The 27,812-nt window shown below is 37.0% G+C and overlaps 1 protein-coding gene across 1 annotated transcript; it reads left to right on the top strand.

Annotated features, from left to right (window-relative positions):
- Window positions 1-6: 6 nt before the first annotated feature.
- On the top strand, window positions 7-27,320 carry CDC37L1 (cell division cycle 37 like 1, HSP90 cochaperone). Its single transcript, XM_050761107.1, has 7 exons — window positions 7-348; window positions 5,309-5,590; window positions 9,793-9,886; window positions 18,137-18,252; window positions 18,814-18,936; window positions 22,927-23,091; window positions 26,736-27,320. The coding sequence occupies exons 1-7, from the start codon at window positions 217-219 to the stop codon at window positions 26,835-26,837; spliced, it is 1,014 nt and encodes a 337-aa protein (XP_050617064.1). The 5' UTR covers window positions 7-216; the 3' UTR covers window positions 26,838-27,320.
- The last annotated feature ends 492 nt before the right edge of the window (window positions 27,321-27,812 follow it).

Here is a 27,812-nt window from a genome sequence, read left to right as displayed (position 1 = left end):
CACCGTGCCGACTATTTCTTCCGCCGTCCGCCGGTGGCGAGGCCCAGGCTATCGCGGGGTGTGCAGCGGCATCGCGGCCAGTAGAGGGATTCTGGGTAACGGCCCTGGCCCCCGGCTGGGCTTCTGGCTCGGCGCAGCAGGTTCCACTCACGCCAAGTCTGTTGGCAGTGGCAGTTGTAGGGCCGGGGGCGGTTGTAGGACCCGGAGCAGCCGGACATGGAGCAACCGTGGCCGCCTCCGGGACCCTGGAGCCTCCCTCGGGCCGAGGGTGAGGCTGAGGAAGAGAGTGACTTGGACGTGTTCCCCAGTTCTCCCCGCTGCCCGCAGCTGCCGGGCGGCGGCGCCCAGGTGAGAGGGGGCCTGCGTTCTGCCGAGGGATGGAGTGGTGCTGTCCCCAAACCCCTGGAATGCCGCGTCTCCCAGACCCTCTTCTAAGCCTTTTTCTGCGGCCACCTCACTGCCGGGGCCCGGGGATCTGATGCCTGATGCCATCCCACCCCTTTTATAGCATTTTCGGATGGAGACGGGGTGGCCATGTATTACCAACCTCCACCTCCACGCACACCTTTTCTTTCACCTTGGCTGATTGCTGTTCACCCTTGGAAGACGTTCCTCCATCTCCCCTTCCTGACAGCACCCAGATTTGGGGCGGCTCATGGTGTAACATTGACCCTTTGTCCTCTTGTGAGAGGTTTTCCCGGAGCACTTTATTCTGTTAAAGGCTCTAGCATACTTGTGCACAGTTGATAGGAACAGTGAATGATTGTAGTTCAACGTCACACCGAGTCCTCACAAAGATTTCACATGCGATTTCAACCCATGTTGACAACTGAGTAAATTCTTCAAACCTCGCTTTTGACGCTGGCGTACACCTCTCCCATTCGCGTGACCATCTTTGCCTTACTGTTTAGTTTTGCTTCACGTCATTCTCCAGTGAAAATATATACGCATATACTTGCCTTTTCCTTCAGACTTCTCTTAGGTTCCTGGTATTTACTTGTGTTTTCAATCCAGCTTTCCTGCCTTCCTGCCATTGAAACGTATCCAAATGTGATATACTACTAAGGATTTTTCAGGGACCTATCTTAGGGGATACTTACATACTCGCATCACCTTTTCCTGTTTTTTTTCTCCTCCGAATCCCTGTGTGTTTTGGAAGTATATTTCAGGATCACAGTCTAAACACTAATATATTCAATGGATCATAGGTGTCTGTCGCCTCCTTGCAAAATGGGGTTCCCAAGAGTGTAACAGATTTAATAGTAGTTTTCCTCTCAACTTATTTTGCTAGATGTTAATGAGGATGAGTTAAATTGTTTGCCAGTAAGCGTGAGATTATCAGTCTTATGCCCAGCTAACAGAGTTAGTTGGCTTCACACAGAGAAAAATGCTGTTTCATAACCACTGTCTGTACTTTGGCCAGCTAGTCACTGGGGAACTATAAGACATTTTTTAGGAGGATAGAATGAGAGTTGATGGGTCCATCATTAGTCACCCACTAATTTTGGATCACCAGTGTCATCTTTATATACAAAATGTATTATAAGCATATGATGTGTTAGGGAGGAAAAAAAGAGTGAACAGCAGGTGCCATTGTCAATTTGGAAGGCATATGAAGAGGAAAAAGGGTGTCAAGAATTACAGTGCATTGTGGTTGAATTACAGAAGTAATCTAGAGAAATATCTGTATGTTAATTTCTTACTTGTGCACTTATAAATTTGTTTAACTGAAAGATTTTTAGAAGTGAGTAAGCTTATCTCTCTCATTAAAAGTGATTTCCCTGAGACCGTGTAACTAGTTAGTGGCCAGGTTAAAACTAGAACCCACTTATGACTCCTAGTCCAGTATATTTTCCCACCTACTGCACTGCCCACCCTGTGAAGTACTGTAAAACTTTGTCTGAAACTACCTTTAAATGGTATTAAAATTTGCAAAGTGGGTCGGGTGCAGTGGCTTACGCCTATAATCCCACGCTTTGGGAGGCTGAGGTGGGTGGATCACCTGAAGTCGGGAGTTCGAGACCAGCCTGAACAACATGGAGAAACCCCGTCTCCACTAAAAATACAAAATTAACCGGGCGTGGTGGTGCATACAGAATCAGCTGGGTGTGGTGGTGGGTGTGTGTGATCCTGGCTACTCAGGAGGCTGAGGCAGGAGAATTGTTGGAGGCAGAGATTGCCGTGGCCTAAATCACACCATTGCACTCCAGCCTGGGCAACAAGAGCGAAACTCTGTCTCAAAAAAAAAAAAAAAAAATTTGCAACGTGATTATTAATTCTAAGTTCATGTGTTTATTACAGACCTACTTATTGGTTTTGCTGGCTTTAAGACTTAAATTTTTGGATTGGAATGTTTGGAAAAAAATAAAATGTTTAATTAACATTTTAGAATCCTAAAAAACAGCTTTGGCTTAATTTTATCAAATAAGGGGGATCTAGACTTCTTAATGTATTATGTGATATGTAATTCTTAGATCCAATTAATGTAAAGGCAGATCATGTTTAATGTCTTTCTAAAACTTCTGTATGGTCATGGATTAGAATGTGACCTAATATTTTATTTAATCATCTGAATACATGTTGGATAGTTTGCCAAATGACCAAATGTTGTCTGGGTAGTTTGTGGAGAATTAAAACATAAATTATTTTTAGAATTGTTTGATTTGAGAAAAGAATATTTACTCCCAAATAATTTGAAAATGCAAGATAATTTCTGTTTATCCATATAACCATATTACTTTTCTTGATATATTGTCTTCTTTTTCCTTTTTTTTTTTTTTTTTTTTTTTTTTGAGACGGTGTTTTGCGGCGTTGCCCAGGCTGGAGTGCAATGGCACAATATTGGCTTACCGCAACCTCTGCCTCCCAGGCTCAAGTGATTTTCCTGCTACAGCCTCCTGAGTAGTTGGGATTACAGGTGCCCACCACTGTGCCCAGCTAATTTTTTTTTTTTTTCTTTTTTGAGATGGAGTTTCACTGTATCACCCAGGCTGGAGTGCAGTGGCGCAGTCTCGGCTCACTGCAACCTCTGCCTCCCGGGTTCACACCATTCTCCTGCCTTAGCCTCCCAAGTAGCTGGGACTACAGATGCCCGCCACCATGCCCAGCTAATTTTATTGTATTTTTAGTAGAGACAGGGTTTCACCATGTTAGCCAAAATGGTCTCGATCTCCTTTTCGTGATCCACCTGCCTCGGCCTCCCGAAGTGCTGGGATTATAGGTGTGAGCCACCGCTCCTGGCCATGCCCAGCTAATTTTAAAAATATTTTTAGTAGAGAAGGGGTTTTGCCATGTTGGCCAGGCTGGTTTCGAACTCCTGACCTCAGGTAATCTGCCCACCTTGGCCTCCCAAAGTGCTGGGATTACAGGCGTGAGCCACAGAACCCAGCCAAAAGAAGTTTTGTATACAAAATTTCTTATATCTTTTCTTACAAAATAAGTTTTATAGCTTAATTTTTCTCCTTTTCCTGGCCCTGTTTTAAGCATAGCTACTCTACAGTTATTCTTGATCCTATTCTAAGATAACAAAAAGTAAAAATAAATGTTTTATTTGGTTAGTTAGGGACATTGTTTATAGTACCTGGGCTCCAGACCTGCTGAATGAGCAAATAAAACATCTGAATAGCAACAGTGTCCACATTTGTCCCAGTACAAACCTGAGTTTGCCTGAAGACTCAGCTAAGAGGTAGGGTCCTTGGTTGCTACTTGCCTCAGAATTGTTTACCATCACCAGTCAGTAAACAAATAAGCATGATATTGTATGAAAAACACCACAATAGAAATAGACATAACTTGGGTGGGGAGAGACTGGGTAAGAAAAAGTTTAGGGTCTGCCAGAATCTGGATGAAGATAGGAGTTTCCGTAGGAGTTACCTCGAAGAAAGAGGATTGCCAAATTGAAGTGAGGGACAAGGGTAGGAAAGGGAAGAATAAGCAAACAAGTAGAAGAGCAATTGGAACTGAGTCTGGAGAGGTAATGGGAAATGATATCACAAAGGGCTATGCCACCACGAAGGGCTATGCCACAGAGTATGTCCTTTATCCCAAAGCTAAGAATGAAAAAAAAGATCAGATTCATTTGTTTGAAAGATCACTCCAGTCTAGTGGAGTGGAGAATGGCTTGAGATAAGAGAGTCTGCATTTGTATAATTCACATGTGAGATTCTAAGGGCTTGAATAGTGATGAAGATACGGGAATAGATTGGAGAGAAATTATTCTGAAGTTGATCTACATTTGACTAAGAAGTCATAAAGAATGTGCCTTCAGCTTTTGTTTTATTGAGCCAAGGAATATAGGGAATTGAATCTCTATCACAGTATTTTACATGTAGTAATTAAGTAAATATTAAAACTAATTACTACTGCTTTTGACTAGTACAGTCAGCAGGGTGGACCATTGCTACTTTTAAGAAATGTAACTTTGCGGCTGGGTGCAGTGGCTCACGCCTGTAATTCCAGCACTTTGGGAGGCCAAGGTGGACAGATCACAAGGTCAAGAGAGACCATCCTGGCCAACATGGTGAAACCCTGCCTCTACTAAAAATACAAAAATTACCTGGGCGTGGTGGCATGTGCCTGTAGTCCCAGGTACTTGGGAGGCTGAGGCAGGAAAATCATGTAAACCCCGGAGGCAGAGGTTGCAGTGAACTGAGATCGTACCTTTGCATTCTAGCCTGGTGACAGAGCGAGACTCCATCTCAAAATATAGATAGATAGATAGATATAGATATATAACTTTGCCTATTTTGATTAGGAATAAATTAAAGGATGTCTGTCTGATATAATCATTTATAAATGGAAATATCCAATAAGAACTTCTCAAATCACCAAGGATTAGAAAAATACAGATAGAAAATAGAAACCAAGAAATGATTACTTCTAGATAAAAGGAGGTTTTTTTGTAGTGAAGAATTTGGAGAACAAAATTATAAAGGCCTGGTTGTCAGCAAGTTGAGTATTGAAGTGATGAACTAGATTTAAGCTTTGTTCTCGTTATTCTGCTTGTTCAGGATTATGAAGACTTAATTAAATGTTTGTTAAGCACTAGCTTTATGCCAGACACTGTGATAGTTGCCAGGCTTTTTGTTGCTGTTAGTTGTCAGGGGATAGACATAAATTAACAAAGCAGTTTAGAATTTAGTTGATGAAACAAGGACTAAGATATAAAAACATGACTGCAGACCTAGAACACAGGATATACTATATTCCAAAATATTGTACAGAAATCCTTTGAATTAAAAAAAATTGAACTGTGCTGCACAAACATCCATTGCTTTCTTCATTTCTTACAAATATTGTTTTTATCCAGATGTATAGCCATGGAATTGAATTGGCTTGCCAAAAGCAGAAAGAGTTTGTAAAGAGCTCTGTGGCGTGCAAATGGAATCTTGCTGAAGCTCAACAGAAACTTGGTAGCTTAGCACTGCATAATTCTGAGTCCTTGGATCAGGAGCATGCCAAAGCACAAACAGCAGTATCAGAACTGAGGCAACGGGAAGAAGAGTGGCGACAGAAAGAAGAAGCTCTAGTACAAAGAGAGAAGATGTGTCTGTGGAGCATGGATGCCATTAGCAAGGATGTTTTTAATAAGGTATGACCTTGTATTGAGCCATAATGAAAGAAGAAAAACTGAAGTGTTTGTACAAACCAGTTGTGCGTATTTGGTAGCAAAGCAGCAGAATCCCATAAACGGTGTTCAATTTTAACAGTTTATGAAAGGTGCTTGAAAAGTTATGAAAGTCAGAAAGTCTCAAAGTTCTTGTTGTAGAGCTGCAGACTCCAGGCAGTTAATTGAGCAGTCTGAAATACATATTTATATAAATGTACTGCCGAACAAATATTACATGTATTAAAAAACATTCACAAAAATTTGATATTTATAACGATGGGAAAATAGATCAGTTGTGAAATATTTTCCTCCACATCTCATATTTTGTACCCCCTACATTGATTATCACTACTTTAGAGTTCCTTTAATACAACTACCTTATTTTTATAAATGAATCAACTAAGTAGAAAACTAAGTAGAGTGACTTAATAACTTAGTGGTGGGTTAAATGTGAGAAATTACTGACTGGGATGGAGAGATAAGATAATGAGAAGTGTTGAATATCCTTTATTCAGTGCCTTTAAGAATGAAGGCTTAGACTTTTAAAATCCCATGTTTTTCAAACTTCAGGGTTTAATACCTCAGTTTTCCATTTGAAAACTAGAGTTTCTAGAGATTAATTTTCAGATGCATGAAAAGGGGATAAAAGGCAAAACTTCATGAACTAGTGTTTTAAATGTGGAATAAAATGATATTTATTGAAAAATAGGCCAGGCTTAGATGTCCACGCCTGTAATCCCAGCACTTTGGGAGGCCAAGGCAGGCAGATCACTTAAGTCCAGGAGTTCAAAACCAGTTTGGGTGACATGATGAAATCCCGTCTCTACAGAAAATACAAAAATTAGCTGAGTATGGTGGCATGTACCTGTAGTGCCCGTAGTCCCAGCTACTTAGGAGGCTGAGGCTCGAGGATTACTTGAACCCAGGAGGTAGAGATTGCAGTGAGCCGAGATTGCGCCACTACACTCCAGCCTGGGCAACAGTGAGACCCCGTCTCAGAAAAAGAAAAATTGCAGTTTGTATTAAGCCTTATTTTGGAGAACCATTTATAAAGAAGTCTATGAGCATGCTGATGGATACAGATATTTTGGTGTTCATTTTTTTCACTATCCCATAATGGCTGAAGGAAACACAGTTCACAGAGCTGAAAGCTTTTAGCTTTACCACAAAGGTAGATTTTGTATGTTATCCACTCTGAGTGTTCTTTAGGCCTGAAACATGCAGAGAATAGGGAGAAAGAGGCCTTCAAGTGTCGTCATTTTCCTTAATTAGCCCATGGATGTATCATCTAGGAGTGAATTTGGACTTTAGACCTGTTTTCAGCCCTTTCATCGTGGAAAATTTCAACATACACAAAGTGAACAGATAAACCCCACAGTCCACATCAATGACTGTCATCATTCTGCCATTTTCATTTCATCTGTACCTTCCCCTACACCCATTCCTGCATTTTATTGTTATTTTTTGTTTAATTTTTGGGTAAGATTTATATACTTTGAGATGCACAAATCTTAAGTGTAAAATTTTAACAAATAGATACATTTGTGTAGTCCACAATCCTTTGAATATATGAAATGTAGAACCTAGGAAAAAAGTATTTAAATCTTTAGTCTGTAACCTATGGGGCAATGAAATTCAGTCATTTTCTACTAATTTGTAAAGTGATACTTCTTTATATTTGTACTTCACCCTCAAGTTTCAGGGAGAGACTGCTCATTCTTGTCTAAGTCCACAATGAACCTTATCTTTAACCATCATTATTTTCTAGACTTCTCAGCACATAACCTACTTGTTAATTGTCCTCTTGGCATCTGCTTTCACCTACTCTCATGAGCTTTTTAAATTGCCTTTCCCTGGACCAGCTCTAGTTCTGCTACAGCAGTCAGTAACACACCTCGCCACTAGCCCTATCAGTACTTTAACAGTGAGTCATATCTTTCTCGACTTTCTCTGTGCCTCTACTAATTTACATATACTTTTTCTCCCCCTCCACAATGGGATCATTCTTTATCTGAGTCATTTGCTATATCTGTATATATTGTTTTAAGGGGTACATCTTAAGTGTTATTTTCTGTTCTGCATTTATATACCAAAACTATTTAAAATAACTTTTTTCTTCCAGAAGGTTCCAGAAATGTTCGAAGTAATATTTCTTGTTTTGTAAAGTTGATGTCTCTTCTCTTTTTTTTTTTTTTTTGAGACGGAGTCTCGCTGTGTCCCCCAGGCTGGAGTGCAGTGGCGTGATCTCGGCTCACTGCAAGAGATGTCTCTTCTTTAACACAGTGGTCACAAAAAAAAATTTTCATTTTGTTGTTGCTTTTAATTATTTCTTTAAACTTAGGTTCTAAGATAGCCTACATTTATCTCACAAATTAATTAGGACTATCTTTATGTTCCAGTCATTTGCTCAAAGTCCTATACTGGTTTTGTCTGGGAGCTTGAGACTTGAGAGGACTGATCTAGATCTGCACTATCCAACTTGATAGCCACTAGCCACATGTGCTATTGAGTGCTTGAAATGTGTCTAGTCTGAATTGAGATGTGCTGTAAGTGTAAAATACACACCGGATTCCAATGACTTAGTGCCAAAAAAAGTAAAATATTAATAATTGTTTTGTATTGCCTACGTGTTGAAATAATAGGTTGGATATGTTAGGATAAATAATTTATTAATGTCATCTGTTTCTTTTTGCTTTTTAACGTGGCTAATAGAAAACTTTAAATTACATTTGCAACTTGGATTGTATTTCTATTGGACAGTGCTGGTCTAGATGGCAGACTGTATAAAGAAAAAATCTTTTATTTTGAAATATGTAAACTTTTGAGTGCTTCCTGATTATAAACTGGCAGTCATCTAGTTTGCAATTTTTATTTTTGGCAGTGATGATAACAGGGTATAAATACGATCACAGAATGTTCTAGGAAACTTCTGCCAGTTTTTCTAGCTAGATACAAACTTTATTCTTGGTATATTTTATGACTTATTTAACTGAAAATAAGTACTTCCTTAATAGAAATTTGTACTTGACTTTAAAAATGAAACTGTTTGGTCTCTTCTAAGAAGTTTATTAGAAATGCAACAAAGGGCCAGGCACAGTGGCTCATGCCTATAATACCAGCACGTTGGAAGGCCAAGGTGAAGGGATTGCATGAACCAAGGAGTTGAAGACCAGCCTGGGCAACATAGCCAGACCTCGTCTCTACAAAAAATTTAAAAATTATCTGAGTATGGTGGCTCACGCCTATAGTCCCAGCTACTCTGGAGTCTAAGGTGGGAGGATCACTTGACTCCAAGAGGTTGAGGCTGCAGTGAGTTATGATTGTGCCACTGTACTCCAGCCTGGGTGACAGAGCAAGACCCCATCTCAAAAAAACAAAAAAAAGACACGCAACAACAATGGTCTATTTCTGGTTTATGTCTTAATAAAGAATTTATAGTAAATATAGTTTATGTGCTTTGAATTTCTGAGTTTATTTCCAGCAAGAACTCGAAAGATTAGGCAAGAGTTGCAAATACTTACAGGAATTAAATAATGCACAAGTAAATTATTCATGTAAAATATAAAGGATGTTTCTATACCTGCTTTTAATTGGGAAATTCAGCTTACCAAAAAGGGTAATTCAGTTGTTTTTCTGCATGATTTCTAAGATAAACCTATATCCACACATATATCATATGTATTTTTTTGTGAGACAGAGTCTTGCTCTGTCGCCCAGCTAGAGTGCAATGGAGTGATCTCAGCTCACTACAACCTCTGCCTCCTGGATCCGCGCCATTCTCCTGTCTCAGCTTCCTGAGTAGCTGGGATTACAGGCACCCGCCACCACGCCCAGCTATTTTTTGTATTTTTAGTAGAGACGGGGTTTCAGTATGTTGGCCAGGCTGATCTCCAACTCCTGACTTCGTGATCCGCCCGCCTCGGCCTCCCAAAGTGCTGGGATTACAGGCGTGAGCCCCCACACCCGGCCTCATATATCATTTTAAACAAAATTAATAAGACTCCCATACAAGAAAATTTTAATTTTTAAAAATAGTTTAACAGATGAATTTAATCATGTAATATCAGTATGATACTATACCACAAATATTGTCTACAGGAAGAATTGCTAGGTATTCAGTATCTGAGAAAGAAGATTCAATTAGAATTTAAAATCTGATTTAAATTTCTAAAATTTTTTCTTAGAGTTTTATTAATCAAGATAAAAGAAAAGACACAGAGGATGAAGATAAATCAGAATCATTTATGCAAAAATATGAGCAAAAAATCAGACATTTTGGTAAGTCTACTACTTGGGTTTCCTTCTTTGTAATGTTTAGTATCATATGTACATGTGCAAAAAACGGACTTATAAAAAGAGAGCCAAAAAGAAAAGTAGCAAACTCCAATTTTGTAGCTACTTCTGGCACAGCTGTGTAGATCTTGTTTTAGAATTTTTTTGGTTATAAATAAAATTAATTGACAGAGCCAACCAAATGGTAAAGACAAGCAAAAGTATTATTATATAGTACTACCTTCTAAGACAACTTTATGTATTCCATAGCCTCTTTCCATTTCCCAACTAGTCTTTGCTTTTTTCTTTCTCCTCTTTGCTTCTTTGGAATCTGATTATCTTATGATTAAAAGATTATTCATTTTTTTTCAGGTTTTGGATATGATGCTTTATAATTCAGGCAGATCCTTGAACTGTTACTCAGATAAATATAGTAATAGAAATGTATATATAAAGAACTGAAAAATAGGCTTTTTCTATTGGGGAAAAAGGGTAAGAGGGGGTTTGATACAAGTGAAGGCTTCCTAGAGAAGCCAGCATCTGAGCTTGATTTTGAGGAACAGATAAGAGTTTTTCATGTATAAGGGAGGCAAGCCAACAGCAACAGCATGAGACGGGCAGTTAGGAAACAGCATGGTGTGTTCTGAGAATTATAGGCAGCATGATACCGCTGGCATGAAAATGCTACTAGGAACTGTTAGGAGTTAAGGTTTAAAACTTTTTTTTTAATTCCAAAGTAAAAACTTTTTAAAAAAAATTCCAAGTAGTATGTTAATTTAGTAAACAAGGTTTTTATTTGTAATATATTCATGAACTTTTTAAATGGCATTTTGAAATCTTTTTCCTATTGGTGTTTATTTACTCAGAATTTTTTGAATTTCGTTTATGCTTCAATTATGTCAATACAATAAATATTACTTTCAATGTTTTCCCTTCCTTTTATGTAATTTATTCATAAAACATTCACTTTGCTCATACTTTTCATTTTAAATAAAGAAAAAAGACTGTATTTAACTAAAAGAACAGTACCTGAAGAAATAAAGACGAAGTTTTTCTACATATCATCAATGTGTATTATTTATAATAGAAAAAAAATGAATACACAGGCCTCCCTTGGACAGATAGTAAAATCTTGAAATGAGCAGAGCCTTGAGTCATAAGGATAGAAGGCAAAAAATTTGCACATGAATCTTAGTTGTGATATGTGAATTGCCACTCCCGCCTACAGTGCTTGCTTTCTAGGCCCATGTTTTTCTGTTGAAGGAAAAATAGTACCATACTGATTGCTCTTTCAGAGCATGTACTGCATCTGGTAAAACAACATTCCTCAAGGTGTTTTCACCCAGCTGGCACTCTGAAAGTTGGTTGCTTTGAAGCCACGAGAAACCTAGTAAATGAGAAACAGTTCTTTCACTTTTGCTGTAAGCTGACTGCCTTGTTCAGAAGCAATTTTGTGTAGGAAAATATCCAGATATCACAAAGTGTTGTAACCCATCTGGTGCTATGTATCTTCAGCGTTTTATAAAACCTGCTTCTGGGTAGTGATGTTCGTTATGAGAACAGTGAATTTCATGAACCCTACAGTCTGCATTTCTTTTGCTGTAAAATGAGTTTCTGGGTCAAAAAATAATGTGGTATGGTGAATAATTCATTTAGTAAGACTACAGATGTATTACTGATTAGAAGCATGGCAAGGAGGGAGGGCACTTCCACATCTAAAGTGGGCTGGTTCAAGTGAGAATTACCAGTACCTCTGAGATGAAGTGGGGCCAAGGTAATCAACCTGCTACTTGATGGCTGGCTCATCTCTGCAGTGCATTGTGCCATAGTGAGATTTTGATGTTTTTTGCTACTGGCAAATTAGGTGTTCAGTGGCTAAACTGGATTAGGATACTAGAACATCCTTGATGGGGAAAGTCTACACTGTCAAATCTATGCATAATCACAAACCTGTGCCACCGTGACCCCTGAATTTATGAAACTGTTGTGCAAATAATGAGATAGTTGAGGAAAAAAACTGACTTAACATCCAGAGGTGATTAATAAGCAATCATTTTGCCATTATGTGTTATGAACTTCCAATATACTATCTTGTAATAAATACCAGAACCTTGCTGTATTCACACCCAACCAGACCAATAGCCATTCCCGGAGTCACATTGTGCCTGTTTTTTACTGGAAATGCATATTGACTCTAACTTCAGAGGAGATATATTACTTGCCACAGCATGTTGGATCCCCAGGAATGTTAGTAAGGTAGTAGGCTCCCAAAATTTTCACGTGTTTTATTTCCCACTCTGGAAATCTTAATAAGGGACCTGGAATACCTGCAATTTCTGCTTTACCAAGTTCCATCAGTGGAGAGTGGACCAACTTGTAGTCATGGGGAATAAGATAATAAAAATCCCTGTGGACTGAATTATGGCACTGAATTGATAGAAGTGTGAGACAAGACAGTGAAAATTTGTGGCTATACCTGCTTGATGGAAGATTTCTGATGTATGCTTATTGTGATGAAAGAAGAAAGCTTACCAAAATGATGACTATATTGGTATACTCTTTTATTTTGGTTTTTTGTTGTTGTTTAACTTTTGTTTTAAGTTCAGGGGTACATGTGCAGGATGTGCAGGCTTGTTACATAGGTAAACGTGTGTCTTAGGGATTTGTTGTACAGATTATTTCATCATCCAGGTATTAAGCCTAGTATCCAGTAGTTATTTTTCCTGATACTCCCACCCTCCGCCCTTCGGTAAGCTGCAGTGTGCGTTGTTTTCCTGTATGTGTGCATGTATTCTCGTCATTTAGCTCCCATATAGGTGAGAAAATGTGGTATTTGGTTTTCTGTTCCTATGTGAGTTTGCTTAGGATAATGGCTTCTGGTATACTCTTTTAAACACATCTGCAATAGGAGATGTAATTAAAGCTTCCAGTTGGAGGCTTTCTGGACTTGGATTGCATTCCAGACCCTTGGATGACATCGGCCTGGTGTGTGTGGGGGCTGTGTAGGGCTATAGGGCCTTCCCACCAGTGCTTCTCTGTGGTCTTATTTGTGCTTATATTCTTCAGAGTTTTTCCTAGCTTTTCCCTTATACAATTTATTGACTACCTTTCTTGTGCTGCTTTTACCCTTACAATTAGGTAGAATTTACCACCTAATAGTAAATGGTACAGTATATCATGGAATAGTATAAAGCATTAAAATCTGATTTTTTCCTCTACATTTGTATTTAGTTTATTAATTTAGGTAATTCACATTTTATAAATATAAAATATTAATTTAGAAACAAAGCCTTTTATCTCTTACATTTTACAACCGTTACATTCAAACCGTTATATGCATGTTTGACATCACTGGCTTTATGATCATCAGAGCTGCTTTTTGAGTCATCTAATTTTCAGAGCACATCATCTTCAGTTTTAGCCAAAGTTAGCTGTGATTCAGCTTTTTTTAATCTGTGTAGGATGTTGTCACTGGAAATTTTACCAAGAGCTATAAACATTTGCGCAAATACTATGATAGGATTTTTTTCATTTGTACTGATTATGAGTATTTACAACCTCTTCAATGTAATTGTTTATTGCTTTTAAAAAAAATCAATATCTTATTTTTGAAAAACATTTGATATAAAGCATTCTTACATATGAAGTGAAATGAATAGAAAATGCATATGATTTTAATTTTTTTTTTTTTTGGAGAGGAAATCTCGCTCTTGTCCCCCAGGCTGGAGTGCAGTGGTGTGATCTCTGTTCACTGCAGCCTCCGCCTCCCGGGTTCAAGCAATTCTTCTGCCTCAGCCTCCCGAGTAGCTGGGATTACAGGCACCTGCCACCACGCTGGCTAATTTTTGTATTTTTAGTAGAGATGGGGTTTCACCATTTTGGCCAGGCTGGTCTTGAACTCCTGACCTCAGATGATCCGCCTGCCTTGGCCTCTCAAAGTGCTGGGATTACAGGTGTGAGCCACCACGCCAGGCCTTAATTTTGTTTTTTTAAAAAGTCATTCAAAAATGTGCCTGGAAGGAAATACATCAAAATATTAACAATAATGTCTTGTGGTAGAATTACAGATAACTTTTATTTTCTGGATTTTAAAAATTCTTCACGATAAACTAACTTTATTTTTATAATGCGAAAAAAAATTTTCAAAGAGTTTATCCTAAGAATTCAAAATGGCTTAATGTTAGAAAACTCATTAATGTGATTCACCATATTAACTGATCATAGTAGTATAACCACAGGACTTGGTGATCAATTTGATGTGGGAGAAATGGAAATGTCAGAGGAATTTCTAGAACGCTTGATTTGGTAACATGGAGCCTAGGAAGCACTGTAGGATGGCAGAGAGACAAGTATAGGTTTGGTTTCAAGTAAGATGGATTTATGTGCAGGCATATCGGTAGAAATGCATATGGTGGTAGATGATTGGAAATATAGGAGATCTGGAGTTTAGGAATATGGGAAATGATCATACAGCTTTCCTCAAGTAATTCACAAACTAGCTGGGAGATTTTTAGTACACATGGAAATTAAAATGAATTAGTGCAGTTTGTTAAAATGTATCGTTCTAAGCCTGGTATGGTGGTCATGCCTGTAATCCCAGCACTTTGAGAAACAGACTGGAGGATCACTTGAGCCCAGGGGTTCAAGACCAGCCTGGGCAACACAGTGAAACCTCATCTCTACAAAAAAAAAAAAAATTAGTTGAGTGTGGTGGCTTATACCTGTAGTCTCAGCTACTGCAGAGGCTGAGGTGGGAGGATCTCTTGAGCCCGGGAGGTTAGGCTGCAATGAGTTGTGATTGCACCAGTGTACTCCAGCCTAGGCAATAGAGGAATACCCTGTCTCTCAAGATAAACAAATAAATAAATTAATAATAATAATTCTATAAGTATAATGAAAGAGGAAACGGAAATCAGTAATAAGGACATGTGTATTTCAGGACCATTTTAGGAATCAGGTGGCATATGAAGGTTGATGATGGATTGAGATTTAGATGTTCACTAGGGAAATACATAGGTTAAAGCATATGATTAAAATATCTAAACTTGTCAAAATGAGGTTTTCCAAGCATTCAGATAAATTGTTTGGCTAGTTTAAAATGACTGTATTATCCTTAACCAAAGGATTAGCTAAATAAACATTTTTAAGGCCGGGCGCGGTGGCTCAAGCCTGTAATCCCAGCACTTTGGGAGGCCGAGACGGGCGGATCACGAGGTCAGGAGATCGAGACCATCCTGGCTAACACCGTGAAACCCCGTCTCTACTAAAAAATACAAAAAACTAGCCGGGCGAGGTGGCGGGCGCCTGTAGTCCCAGCTACTCCGGAGGCTGAGGCAGGAGAATGGCCTAAACCCGGGAGGCGGAGCTTGCAGTGAGCTGAGATCCGGCCACTGCACTCCAGCCTGGGCTACAGAGCAAGACTCCGTCTCAAAAAAAAAAAAAAAAAAAAAAAAAAAAAAAATAAACATTTTTAATGGGTGTTTATTATTTATCGAGTATTTACTATGTCTCAGGCCCTGTTCTAAGGGCTTTATATGAATTAATAGCATTTAATTGTCACAAAAATCCTGAGTTAGGTACTGTTTTCAGCCCTATTTTACAGATGAGGAAATGGAGGCCTATAAAGGGACTTGCCCACAATAGTAAAATGGTGAGGCCAATATTTGAACCTGGGCCATTTAGCTCTAGTCTGTGTTCTCAGCCACCATCTTTTAAGTTGTTACTCTCCATTTGTATACAAGTTTGTTTACAAATTCCAAAATAATGTCAGTAATTTGAGGTATATGCTGTTCCACTGAGTTGTTGATTCTCTTTATGTGTTTATTTTTTGAGACAGAGTCTTTTTCTGTCACCAGGCTGGATTACAGTTACAAGATCATAGCTACTTCAGCCTCAATTTCCTAGGCTCAAGCAATCCTCCTGCCCCAGCCTCCCAAGCAGCTGGGACTACAGGTGTACTAGGCCACGCCTGGCTAATTATCTTTTTGTGTAGAGATAAGGTCTCATTTTGTTGCCTAGACTGACATAAAACTCCTGTGCTCAGGTGATTCTCCTGCCTCAGCCTGCCAAAGCACTGGGATTACAGGTGTGAGCTACTGCACCCCACCTGTCTTTGTTTTGTTCATAAAATTCCACACTGTTTCCACAAAGGTCTGTATCAACTACCTGTAACTGAACTTATCAATTTCATACTAATTCAATGTGCATTTTTGAAATCAAGTGATAGTATTTCTCAGATTTAAAAAAAATGTATTTTCAATGTCAAGTGTTAATTTGTCTCAGGTGTTAAATAGGTAGTTAAAAAATACTAACATTTGACCGGAAGTGGTGGCTCACGCCTGTAATCTCAGCACTTTGGGAGACTGAGGCGGGTGGATCATGAGGTTAGGGGTTTGAGACCAGCCTGACCAACATGGTGAAACCTTGTCTCTACTAAAAGTACAAAAATTAACTGGGTGTGGTGGCACACACCTGTAATCTCAGCTTCTCAGGAGGCTGAGGCAGGAGAATCGCTTGAACCTGGGAGGCAGAGGTTGCAGTGAGCTGAGATCGTGTCACTGCACTCTAGCCTGGGCAACAGAGCGAGACCCTGTCTCAACAAAAAGAAAAAACAAATTAACATTTAGTGATACCTTTCCCCATGGCTCCAAGTGTCAGGAACCCTTTCATGTTATCCTTCCTGCAAAATAAATCAGAATGGATAAGGCTTTTGTTATTTCAGTGAGTCACAATGCTGCCATGAAGAAGTAAACAAGAGGAGCAATGCTTTATCGTGGATGGTAGATAGAGTTGAAAATATTACCTCTCCAGAAGTGTAAGAAAGCTAAGGCAAAACTGCTTCATAGGATTTACTTTATGGGTTCAAGTGTAAGAAATAAGGATTGTGCTTTCTTTAAATCTGAGTCCCAGGAATCATTAGACTTTTTTAAAAGGTAGGGTTTTGCTCTGTCACCCAGGCTGAAGTGCAGTGGTGAGGTCATAGCTCACTGCAGCCTCCAACATCTGGGCTCAAGTTGTCCTCTCACCTCAGCCTCCCAAATAGTGGGGATTACACCATGCCTGGCAATATTCTTTATACTTTAAAAAGTAGTTTTAAGTAACTTCCATAATCATTCTGTTTCTCGGAACTTCAAGTGACCTAATCATTATATGCAAAGCATTGGGGAAATAACTTTATAAAGGTTAGAATACTCTATGAGAAAATGCTACAGTCTTTATTCTTTTTTTTTTTTTAAGTCCTTTTAAGAGATGGGGTCTCACTGTATTGCCCAAGCTGGAGCACAGTGGTTCCATCATACCTTCTGCAGCCTCCAGCTCCTAGGCTCCCAAGTGATCCTGCCCCCTCAGCCTCCCAAGTAGCTGGGACTGCAGATGCACACTGCCATGCCCAGCTAATTTTTAAACTTTTTCTGTAGAGACAGGGTCTTACTATGTTGCTGAGGTTGGCCTGCAACTCCTGGACTCCACCATTCCTCTGGCCTCAGACTCCAAAAGTGCTGAGATTACAAGCATGTGCCACCATGTCCGGCTTATCTCCTTTGAGACAGAGTCTCTCGCTCTGTCGCCCAGGCTGGAGTGCAGTGGTGCAATCTCGACTCGCTGCAACCTCCGCTTCCTGGGTTTAAGCAATCCTTGTGCCTCAGCCTTCCAAGTAACTGGATTATAGGCGCCTGCCACCATGCCCAGCTAATTTTTCTATTTTTAGTAGAGACAACATTAAAAAGTCAACACTTTGCTGGTTCCGTGATTTCTTGGTGGTATTGACTTTGACCAAATTTCCTACTAATTTAGATAAAAGTGTAGATATAACTTAAATAGTATTTGGATTTCTTTGACATCTTGAAACAAAATGACAACCATTTTCAAATACGCTTAACTAATTTTTAAAAGACTTTGTTTATAAAAGACATCATGAGTAAATGGCTTACATAACTAACTCTCAATTTGCCCAAGACTGCGGGCATTCGTGGATGCAGGACTTTTTAATAGTGAACTCTGGCCTGATTAATTATCTGAAATAAAACTTTCTGTGAATTTTAGGAGCTTTTTCCAGTCTACTAAGTATTGCTTTAAAGAGTATTGTTCCTCACTTGCTCTTTTACCATAGTCTGTTGCTCTGGTAATATGAATTGTCTTTAAAGAGAATCATTTTAAAATACTATTAAGAGATTAATGAATTAAGAATTGTTGGTATTTCTTCCCTTATAGGAAGAAGGAAAATATTTAACACTTATGGTTCAATTCTTTTTTTTACAGGTATGTTGAGTCGATGGGATGATAGTCAGAGATTTTTGTCTGACCATCCATACCTTGTATGTGAAGAAACTGCTAAATATCTTATTTTATGGTGTTTTCACCTAGAAGCTGAGAAGGTATTATTATGTGAACCTTGAGTTTCTGGGAACCTTAGTGGAAATCTGATTTCATACTTTATTGATGTTTTGTTTTGTTTTCTTTTCTACATTAAGTCCTTTAAAAGAAAGCAGGAAGGTCATTAGATGAAATTACCATTTTTTTCTTTCAGATCTACTTGAGTTTAATGTGGGATTTTGTTGTTGTTGTTGTTGTTTCAGTTAGCATACAGAAACTTTTCCACTATGCTTTCTCTCCCACTCCGCCCCCATCTCTCTTATTTTCATATTGCTATAATCCTTTTCAAACTAATTTGAAAGTCGTATTTTAAAAATCGAGACAGTAATCATGGTATTAAATCAAGTTCAGAGCATGGTCTTCCTTTAGTTATTCTGGTCCACATACAAATAATAATAATAATAATAATAAACTAAGATATACTCTTTATATGTTTGTAAAGTATTTGACTTATAACTAAAGAGAGTAAAATCAGAAATATTCTAAAAATGCAAAATTTGAATCAGTATGCCAATTAAATATATTTATATATTTGTTTCTCATATCATTTAAATCTTTTTCAGAAAGGGGCTTTAATGGAACAAATAGCACATCAAGCTGTTGTAATGCAGTTTATTATGGAAATGGCCAAAAACTGTAATGTGGATCCAAGAGGGTGTTTTCGTTTATTTTTCCAGAAAGCCAAAGTAAGTAATTATTTGATATGATAAATGGGAAGATTTGGTCCCAGCTGAGACCTCTTTGTTCTATTCATATCAATAGAAGGCATCCAAGCAGGATGCCACAGGCTAAATTCTGTAGATTTTCTTGTGAAAAGAAAATTTATATTGCTAATTTCTTGCTAATTTAAACTTAAAAGAGCTATATAAGAGGCTGTACTACAGCATGTATATGAAATTGAGACCCATTTAAATGAATGTGTATATTCAGGAAACTTGTGTTCTGTCATTAATTCATTCAGTAAATGTTGAGTGCCTAATGCAAAGCACAGCTGTTTCAGATGCTCAGGATGCATTATTGAGCAAAATAGATACAGGATTCTTCATGTGTAGAACTCAGCAGTTTAATGAGAAATCAGACTTTTATAAAGAAAAAATAGGAAGCAACCTAAAAATTCAGCAATTAAGGGAATAGTTAAAAATACCCATGGTACATAGAATATTATGTACCCTTTAAAATTATATTTATGGAACATTTGTAGTGAGCTGAAGACATGCTTATGCTATAAATTCACAGGAAGCAGTACATATTAGATGATGTTGGCCATGTTGAGGAAAAATAGATGTCTAGAAAGATTAAGTACCCTTTCACACTCACAAGATTTGCAGTAATTTAAAAGCTGCCCAAGAAGTAGAGCAATGAGGATTTGCATTCACTGCTAGTGGAAGTATAAATTGGAACAACCACTTTACAAAATTTCCTAGTAAAGTTGAACAAGTGCCTGCCTTAACATCCAGAAATTCTCCTAGGTATATACACCCTAGAGAGTAGATTCTCAAGGTGTGGTCCAAGAACCCCGAGGGGCTTCATGACCTTTTCAGGAGGTTCTCTGTCCAAGCTATTTTCATAATAATATCAAGATGTTATTTTTAATTTTCATTTTCATTCTCTCAGTAGTGTATAATAGAGATTAATGCGGAAGTACAAATATGAGAATCTAGCCATCTTCTGTAAAGCCAGACATTAGATTTAGAAAAATTGAAGGAAAAAGAAAAAGCAGCTCTCTTCTCACTAAATTTTTTTGTTTTGGAAAACAATTTTTTTAAAAATTAAAATGTTATTAATGGTAGTGTAATGAGTTTGTCATTGTTATTTTTAGTTAATGTTTTTAAAATTCCTCAGTTTTCATTTCTAACAGTAAATACTGACAGCTATAACTTACATAAACAGAAGCTCTTTAGGGTCCTCAGTAATTTTCAAGACGTAAAGAGAACTGCTGCTCTAGAGAAACTCTTACACATATGTACTAGATTGCCGTAATGGTTATAGTAGATTGTTCATAATAACAAAAACCTGGGAACAATGAATAAATTGTGGTATAGGTTGAGTATTCCTAATCCAAAATCCAAAATGCTCCAAAATCCGAAACTTTTTGAGCATTGACATGACACTCAAAGGAAATACTCACAGATTTTGTGTTTTCAATTTAGAGATGTTCAGCTGGTAGATATAATGCAGATATTCCCAGATCTGAAAAAATTCACAATCTGAAAAACTTCTGGTGCCAAGCATTTCAGATATGCAACCTGTATATTCATTCGGTAAAATACTAGCCAACATCAGCATGGATGGAAAACAAGAGAGTGAATCAAACAAACCACAGAGTGATGTATCTGTTTAGATAGATACTAAATGGATATATCTAGTATCAACGTTCTTATTTTGTATTTTTTTTATAAAGTATTTTTTTAATAACAGGCAGAACTAAATAATATATTGTTGAAGGATGCATATATAAGCAGTAAAACTAAAGTAAAGGAATGATTAAGAAGACAAAAGTTACAATAATGATAACCTCAGGGAGGGAGGGGAAATGCTCTTGGAAACTGGTTTCTAGGATACTAGTAATGATCTATTTCCTAATTTCTACGGGCACATAGTGGGGGTGTTGCTGAATAAACTGTGTGTATGTCTTTTACATGCTTTTCTGCACATAGGATATATTTGAACATATACAATTAGAAGTAAAAAGGAAATATACCAAAGTTTAACTTTGGTTATACTTGTGTGGTGGAATTATAAATAATTTCCATTTTCTTTTTCATGTACTACAATGAACATTTCCTTTTATAAACATAAAATTATTATTTGTATATTAAAAAAAAACTGTCAATGTGGCAGTAGTCCTAACTTAAATACCCTAAACTCTTCTGAAATGCAACCAAAACACGAAGTTTTCCTGAAACAGTTGAACTTTAATAGCAAATACTTGACTTGGTATTTTAGCTAGGCTGCTTCTGGTGACTAGTCTAAACTTTTGTTTGTTTTTAGAGACAAGGTCCTGCTCTGTCACTCAGGTTAGAGTGCAGTGGTGCAATCATTGCTCACTGCAGCCTTGAACGCCTGGGCTCAAGCAGTCCTCCTGCCTCAGATTCCCAGGTAGCTGGGACTACAGGCACATGCCACCATCCCCAGCTAATTTTTTGTAGAGACATGGTCTCACTGTATTGCCCAGGCTGGTCTCGAATTTCTGGGCTCAAGCTGTCCTCCTGCCTTAACCTTCCAAAATGTACAGGCATGAGCCACCACACTTCGTCTCTTCTGAATTTTTACTTGACACTTAGGAGTAGTTAAAAACATAATTTCCTTTTCATCTTACATTAATGGATGTGTTTAAACTAGTGTTTAATAAAATAATGGAACATGGCCAAATCATATATATTGTTTGACATTTACTTTAACAAAGTAAAACTGAAAGGCACTGGTCTTCAATCTTAACATTGTATTCTTAATAATACTTTTTTTAAAATTATGAAATAATCACTTTCATGGTATGCTTACTTTGTTCCAGGGACTATTCTAAGCACTTTACATGGATTAACTCATTAAATTCATATAATATTTTATGAGGATTACTATTGCTATCTTATGGGTGAAGAAATTGGCATAAAGAAATTAAGCAAGTGGCCTACACATTACTTAATAATACAAAATCTGTCATCACTGTATCTAAATCCCTAAACCTTAAGCATGCAGTGAGGCCAGCAATTGTGCCTCTCAATTTTCAGAAAGAATACTTTTGGATATGACATACTCTGTGTCCACACAAGTTCTTATAAAGCGAGGTGCTAAAATGTAATTAAGGAAGTTCTTCCTAAATTTACAAGAAGATAGGATGGCAGCACAGAACATTCTCTGTGTTATTTCAATAGATGCTGATGCTGATAAGTAATCCACAGGTTTTAACCTGATTACACAACCTAAAATCCATTTGACAAGATCTCTCCTGCTACTTGAACTTAAAGCCTGCATTCTATTGGTAGGATAAATCTCTGTATCATTTCTCTATATTCAGAAGAAACATAAACAGAGGCAGCTGCCAATAGAGAGTTGCCTAAGAGTTCCACTCCCTCGACCTAAGTTATCATACTTTTTCTTTCTCTAATATTGAAAAGAAGGTACTTAACTAGAACAAGAAGATAGTTCCATAATGATGTTGACTGTTGAATTCTATTTGGTTTTCATAGCTCTTACAAGTAGGGAATATAGAGTTAGAAAATTACTAGGAACAGGTAATAGTGCACCTTCATTAATTGTTGGAGGATTAAAAGGTTTTAAGAATATCCCTTGATTGTTTGGTAGTGGGAGGAAGACAGAATGAATTTGACAGATTAAATGAGGACTATTTTGGATCCTGTTAAGGAGCCAGATAAATCAAGGAAAATACAGAGAAAACCTTCTTTTCTTTTAGTTGTGTGCGTATGTATAGGGAGGGTTTTTTTTTATTAGCTTATTTTGCTGAAGCAGAAGGAAATGGAGCAAACCAATTATTAATGTTCCTATTAATCAGGTAGTTTTCACAAATGTGACAGGGATCATGGTGGTTTCTGTATTTAGACTATTCACCTTGTCATTACTTCCTCCACTTCAAACCTGTTATAGGCTTTCTGGAATTTACTATGTCTAGAAATCTTGAAGAACACAGTCTTTGTTTTTTGTTTGTTTGTTTTTTCTAGGCAGAGGAAGAAGGTTATTTTGAAGCATTCAAAAATGAACTTGAAGCTTTCAAGTCAAGAGTAAGACTTTATTCTCAATCACAAAGTTTTCATCCTATGACACTTCAGAATCATGTTCCCCATTCTGGTGTTGGATCTATAGGTTTATTAGAATCCTTACCACAGGTAAGTTGGAAAAGTAAATATTTATTTTATAAGCATATTAGTTCACATAATTTTTGTTATTTTGCCAAACTTTTTTTTTTTAATGTGTGTTACTATTTTACATATTCCTGCCTCAGAAGATAACTGTTGAATCTTACTTCATGCCATGTTTTGGTACCGAATCTCACCTCTTAAGTATTCAGAGATACCAGATTTCCTCTCCTTTTAATGTAGTAATGACTAGTTATACCTAACCATTCTTAAGAACAAATCTTAGCTATTGATCCTCTCAGTCATAAACTCTTCAAGATGGCTCCCTCAGGAACTTCCTTAAAACATCTCATCCTGAGTTAGAACTATGCCATTTTGATTTTTTTTAGATGAATTAGCTTCAAAGTGGACATGCAAGTGGAACCAGTGTGATCTGTTGCTTAAGTTTATTTAGTATTTTCTTGTTAAATCTTGGTATTGTCTACAAGATGTAACATTTTTAGAACACACTAATGTAGCTGATAATATTGTATCTGGTAATATTGGCCAACTGTTTGAGCCTCTTTGAAGTCTTCAGTGGTTTGATCAAGGTAAAACCATGTCATATAGGCAGCAAGAAAAAATTTACATCAAAAAGGAGAAGTGATCAGACCACTGGTCTTCCTGATGCTAGTTAGGATTACAAGTTTAAGTTATTAGATAATTCCTACCCATTTGATTTTACTAGTAGCACTTTAATAGAGCCCAGTCATCTCTCATTTCCAGGCTCCAAGATTTTAAGACCAGCTTTAGCCAGTTTAATCTGTTGCCTACATTGTGAGAAGGAAAGTCTTATGCAAAAGACAATGCAAGGAGAGTCCTATATTTAGTTTTAAACCTCATAAAGTGCTAAAAATTGAGATTTTCAATGACTCGACCTTATGTCACTGTAATTTCACCATTCCAATTACATGTATGTCCTTTAAGGAAAGCGATTGATCATATTTACCCCAGTCAAAAATATTATTCTCAGGAGTCTCTGAGCCTACTCTGGCTCTAGAGGCTGCCTGGAAAAAAAAAGTCTCAAGGATGGAAATAAATGTTTGATTTTTAAATAATTACTAATGTTCCCCCTTAGTTAGACATGTAAGAAATATTCCCTCTACAAATTTCCTACAGATTATCTCTTAATTTTATTTAAATTCATTATGATTTTTCTCTTCAGTTCCTAAGAAATAGCCCATAGGGAAGTAGTTTTTCCAGGGGAATTCTGGGACCAAGTCACTGTGAAATCCAATATATAAACCTCCTGAAATTAAAATGTCACGTAATGCATGGGAAGGAAAAAAAGAGACTTTGGAAGGGTGTAACTGATTCTAAACATAAGAGGGAAAGGTACACATTATAGTATCTTAGCCTTTGTTATCAAGAAGTTTCCTCTGGTTTGAGAGAAGTAAGTCCTTGTTACACATATTAGATAGCAACTGATATCAGGTGCTAGGCATCCCTTATAGTCATGGGGGGACTAGAATTATACAATTCTGACACTTTTGTATTGCTGATATTATCAGGGTTATTCAGATTTAATTAAGCTGGGCTAATCTCCTCATGGTGGGAGACCAATTCCTTATGGTAAGCAATTTGAGCATACTGGTGTAGTCCTTCTGAAGGATACAGGGGCTGGATAAAATTTCAGTTAGATGCTTGCTACATGTGCAGAAAGGATTATCAACTAATTGAGGGAAATAAAATGAGAGGACACTTGAGGGACCAAATCATCAGTTTAGAGGTTTGGAAGAAAAATCTTACCATAATAACATCTCATTTTTATATCAGTTTATAGGTTGCAAAGCACTTTCACACATATTATTTAATCTTCTCAAATACCCTGTGATTCATTTTCATTCATTTTTATAGATGAGTAAACTGAAATTCATAGAACTTAAGTAACTTGCCTGAAGTCAACACAATAAGTGATGAATCTAATATTCTACTTTTGGATTTCTGTTATACTTCACTGCTTATTCACCTGTACCACAGACTGTTGAATCATATGTGTTGAGAATGTTACTAGATGAAAATATGGGACAGTCAATGAAATTTAAGTATAGGTTAGGTTGGGTATACCGATTCCTTCTATTTTTTTAAAGTCTCTGTATGATAGTATCTTACAGTTCTTAGGAAGATGGGTGGATGAGTTTTGGAGAATCTCCTCAGCCAATTCTGTTATTTAAAATTGTGTCATGGAAAACTGGAGCCCAGTCTTAATAGAGTAATTGTAAGCTCTCTTCCAGAGAATTAGGTTTGGATTGTCAGAAAAAGGACTTAAAGCTGTTTTTTAGGAGAATGAGACAATGTAGCAAGAATATTGGTCATTTTTGATAAAGCTTAAGTGTGGGTAACCATTTAGCTTTTAATTTCTTTTTTTAAATAATTGACAGCAATTGTTTGAAATAAGCCAAATACCATTCATTATCCTTAGTTTTGAGAGGTCTAATCCAAGGCCTTTTGGATATAGATATAATAACAGTTACTTTAGGTTTATCCTATAGGCTAGCTTTTAATTTTACTAAATTGTGAATTTTGTTCTCCTTGAGGCTTGCTTTACTAAATAGAGGCAGGATTAAAACTGAGGCCCAGTGTGAGTATCCCATCTCGGTTGTGTCTGCTATTTCCTTCATAAAGACCTGATTGGGAATAATCCAAACTCCAGCTAGCTTTTTGACTTTTAGAATAAAGGAATCTCACAAAGTGTTGTACTTTCTTAGGAGGATCTTTAGAAAACCCTGCCTCCCAACCTCTTATTGGATGGTGAGGTTTAAGACATCTATCCTGTTTGACTATTGTCCTCGTTGGTGTTTATTAAATAAAATAAATACAAGTAAAACTAGTAATACAAGTGGTAAAAGTCTTAAGTAACTAGCAGACATTCGGAACAATTGAGTAGACAAAATTGAATTGGGGAAGAATTTTCTAAAGTTCTGGATCTTAAGGGCTATACCCTTATTCATGGTGCTTTAACAAATAATGGTTTTATTTTTGCATTTATTGAGTAAGATTTTATGTTTTCTATTCCCAGTTTTTTTTTTTGAAATTGACATAACATTTATGAGTGATGCTTGTTTAAAAAATCCCGTGGTTTTATTCTGTTTAAAAAATAAGGATGTAAATACCTCTCAAAAGCATACAGATTTCTCACTGCGTTTGTTTTAACCTTTGTGAAACCATAGTAGACCCTGAAGATATCCACAATTTTTACCCAGCAAATATTTTTCTTCATTCAAATGATTTGCAGTTTTTGTATTTACTGTTATAATTAGATGGTAATCTTAAAAATGCATCGCTGACTTCAAACCATATTTAAATTATCAGTAGCTGTGTATATATAATCACATGGAAGTTGTAGCCTTGCCTTGTATGATTAAATGGAGAAGAAAGGTGGTATTTGTTAACATTTCTGTTTTTCACATGTATCATTCTTTTATCACATCTCATAGGTGATAGCATCCTATTTTTTTCTTTATTTTCTTGGAATTCAGCCCAAGTCTCTTTCCAAAGTCCATCTTCTTTCCTATTGCTCTACTACACTGCAGAGAAATAGGACTGTGAAACTGAATATATATGTATGTGCTGTCATAAAACTGGTTATAATGCGTTTTTTTCTCCCCCCCAATCCACCTTTTCTTTTTCCCCAGAATCCAGATTATCTTCAGTATTCTATCAATACAGCTCTCTGCAGCTTAAACTCAGTGGTACATAAAGAAGATGATGAACCCAAAATGATGGACACTGTATAATTTGGTTAAGACTGCTGAGGTCAAGTGCTATTTTGTTACAAGAAAGGAAGAACTTGGCTATTTTCTTGACACTTTTATGGGTGCTGCACTTTATTTTTGTTTGGTTTTTGATGGGAGGGAAAGAGTACTGAAATGTTTTGTAAACTTTTTTTTAATGTGCTGCTAGGTTTTTTGTTTTGTTTTGTTCTGAAGAGAGGAGTGGTACCATATGTTGCAGGAAGTCAAACTGGACTTTTTGTGGCTACTAAATTTGCCTTTAATCTTATTGTTCTCAATTTTGGAATCAAGTATGAAAATCTGCACAAATGCAATGTTTACAAGAACTGGTTGATTCTGGGAGGCATCTGCTACAGTCTCTTTTTATATGGATATGTACATGTCCTATTCTACAAAAATGATTAAAGATAAAAACGTACTTGTATCCCACTGCTAATTTAGCTGTCAAATCTGGTATTTCATCACATTAAAAGCAATAAATCAGTAGTTGGTAACCTACTTTACTAAGTAAGTTGGGGGGTACAATTTTTAAAAGTCTTAACTCTTAAATACTTGACTTTCGGCACCATCAGTTAAATCCTTGACTATAATACAAATTTGATATAGACATTACATTTACCCTCAAATGATTCTCAAAACTATATTCCTTAGAATTTGATTTTACCCTGCTGACTTTAAGAGTTATAGTATTATCAAAAGTGATGAGCTAATATAGATTTTCTCTTTAAATAAGAATAACTTCAAGCTCACTCTTTCTTAACATAGTCTGGGATCTCTCAGGGAGTAAGTTTTAAAAGAATACTAATGACTCGTAAGAACAAACAGGAATAATAATCTGATTTTTAAATTTGTGGTTATTGTTTCACTCATGTAGCCTTTTTAATTTTTTTTGTTTGTTTTTGGTTTGGTTTTTGATGTAGCCTTTTAAAAAAGGACTCTTAAAAATGATGTTTTTTTTTTTTTTTAAAGAGAAATCTT

Source organism: Macaca thibetana, chromosome 15, assembly GCF_024542745.1.
Source record: "Macaca thibetana thibetana isolate TM-01 chromosome 15, ASM2454274v1, whole genome shotgun sequence".
In the NCBI taxonomy this organism is placed as follows: Eukaryota; Metazoa; Chordata; class Mammalia; order Primates; family Cercopithecidae; genus Macaca; species Macaca thibetana.
Note: the sequence above shows the minus strand (reverse complement) of the source record. Positions and strands in the feature narration are given on the sequence as shown.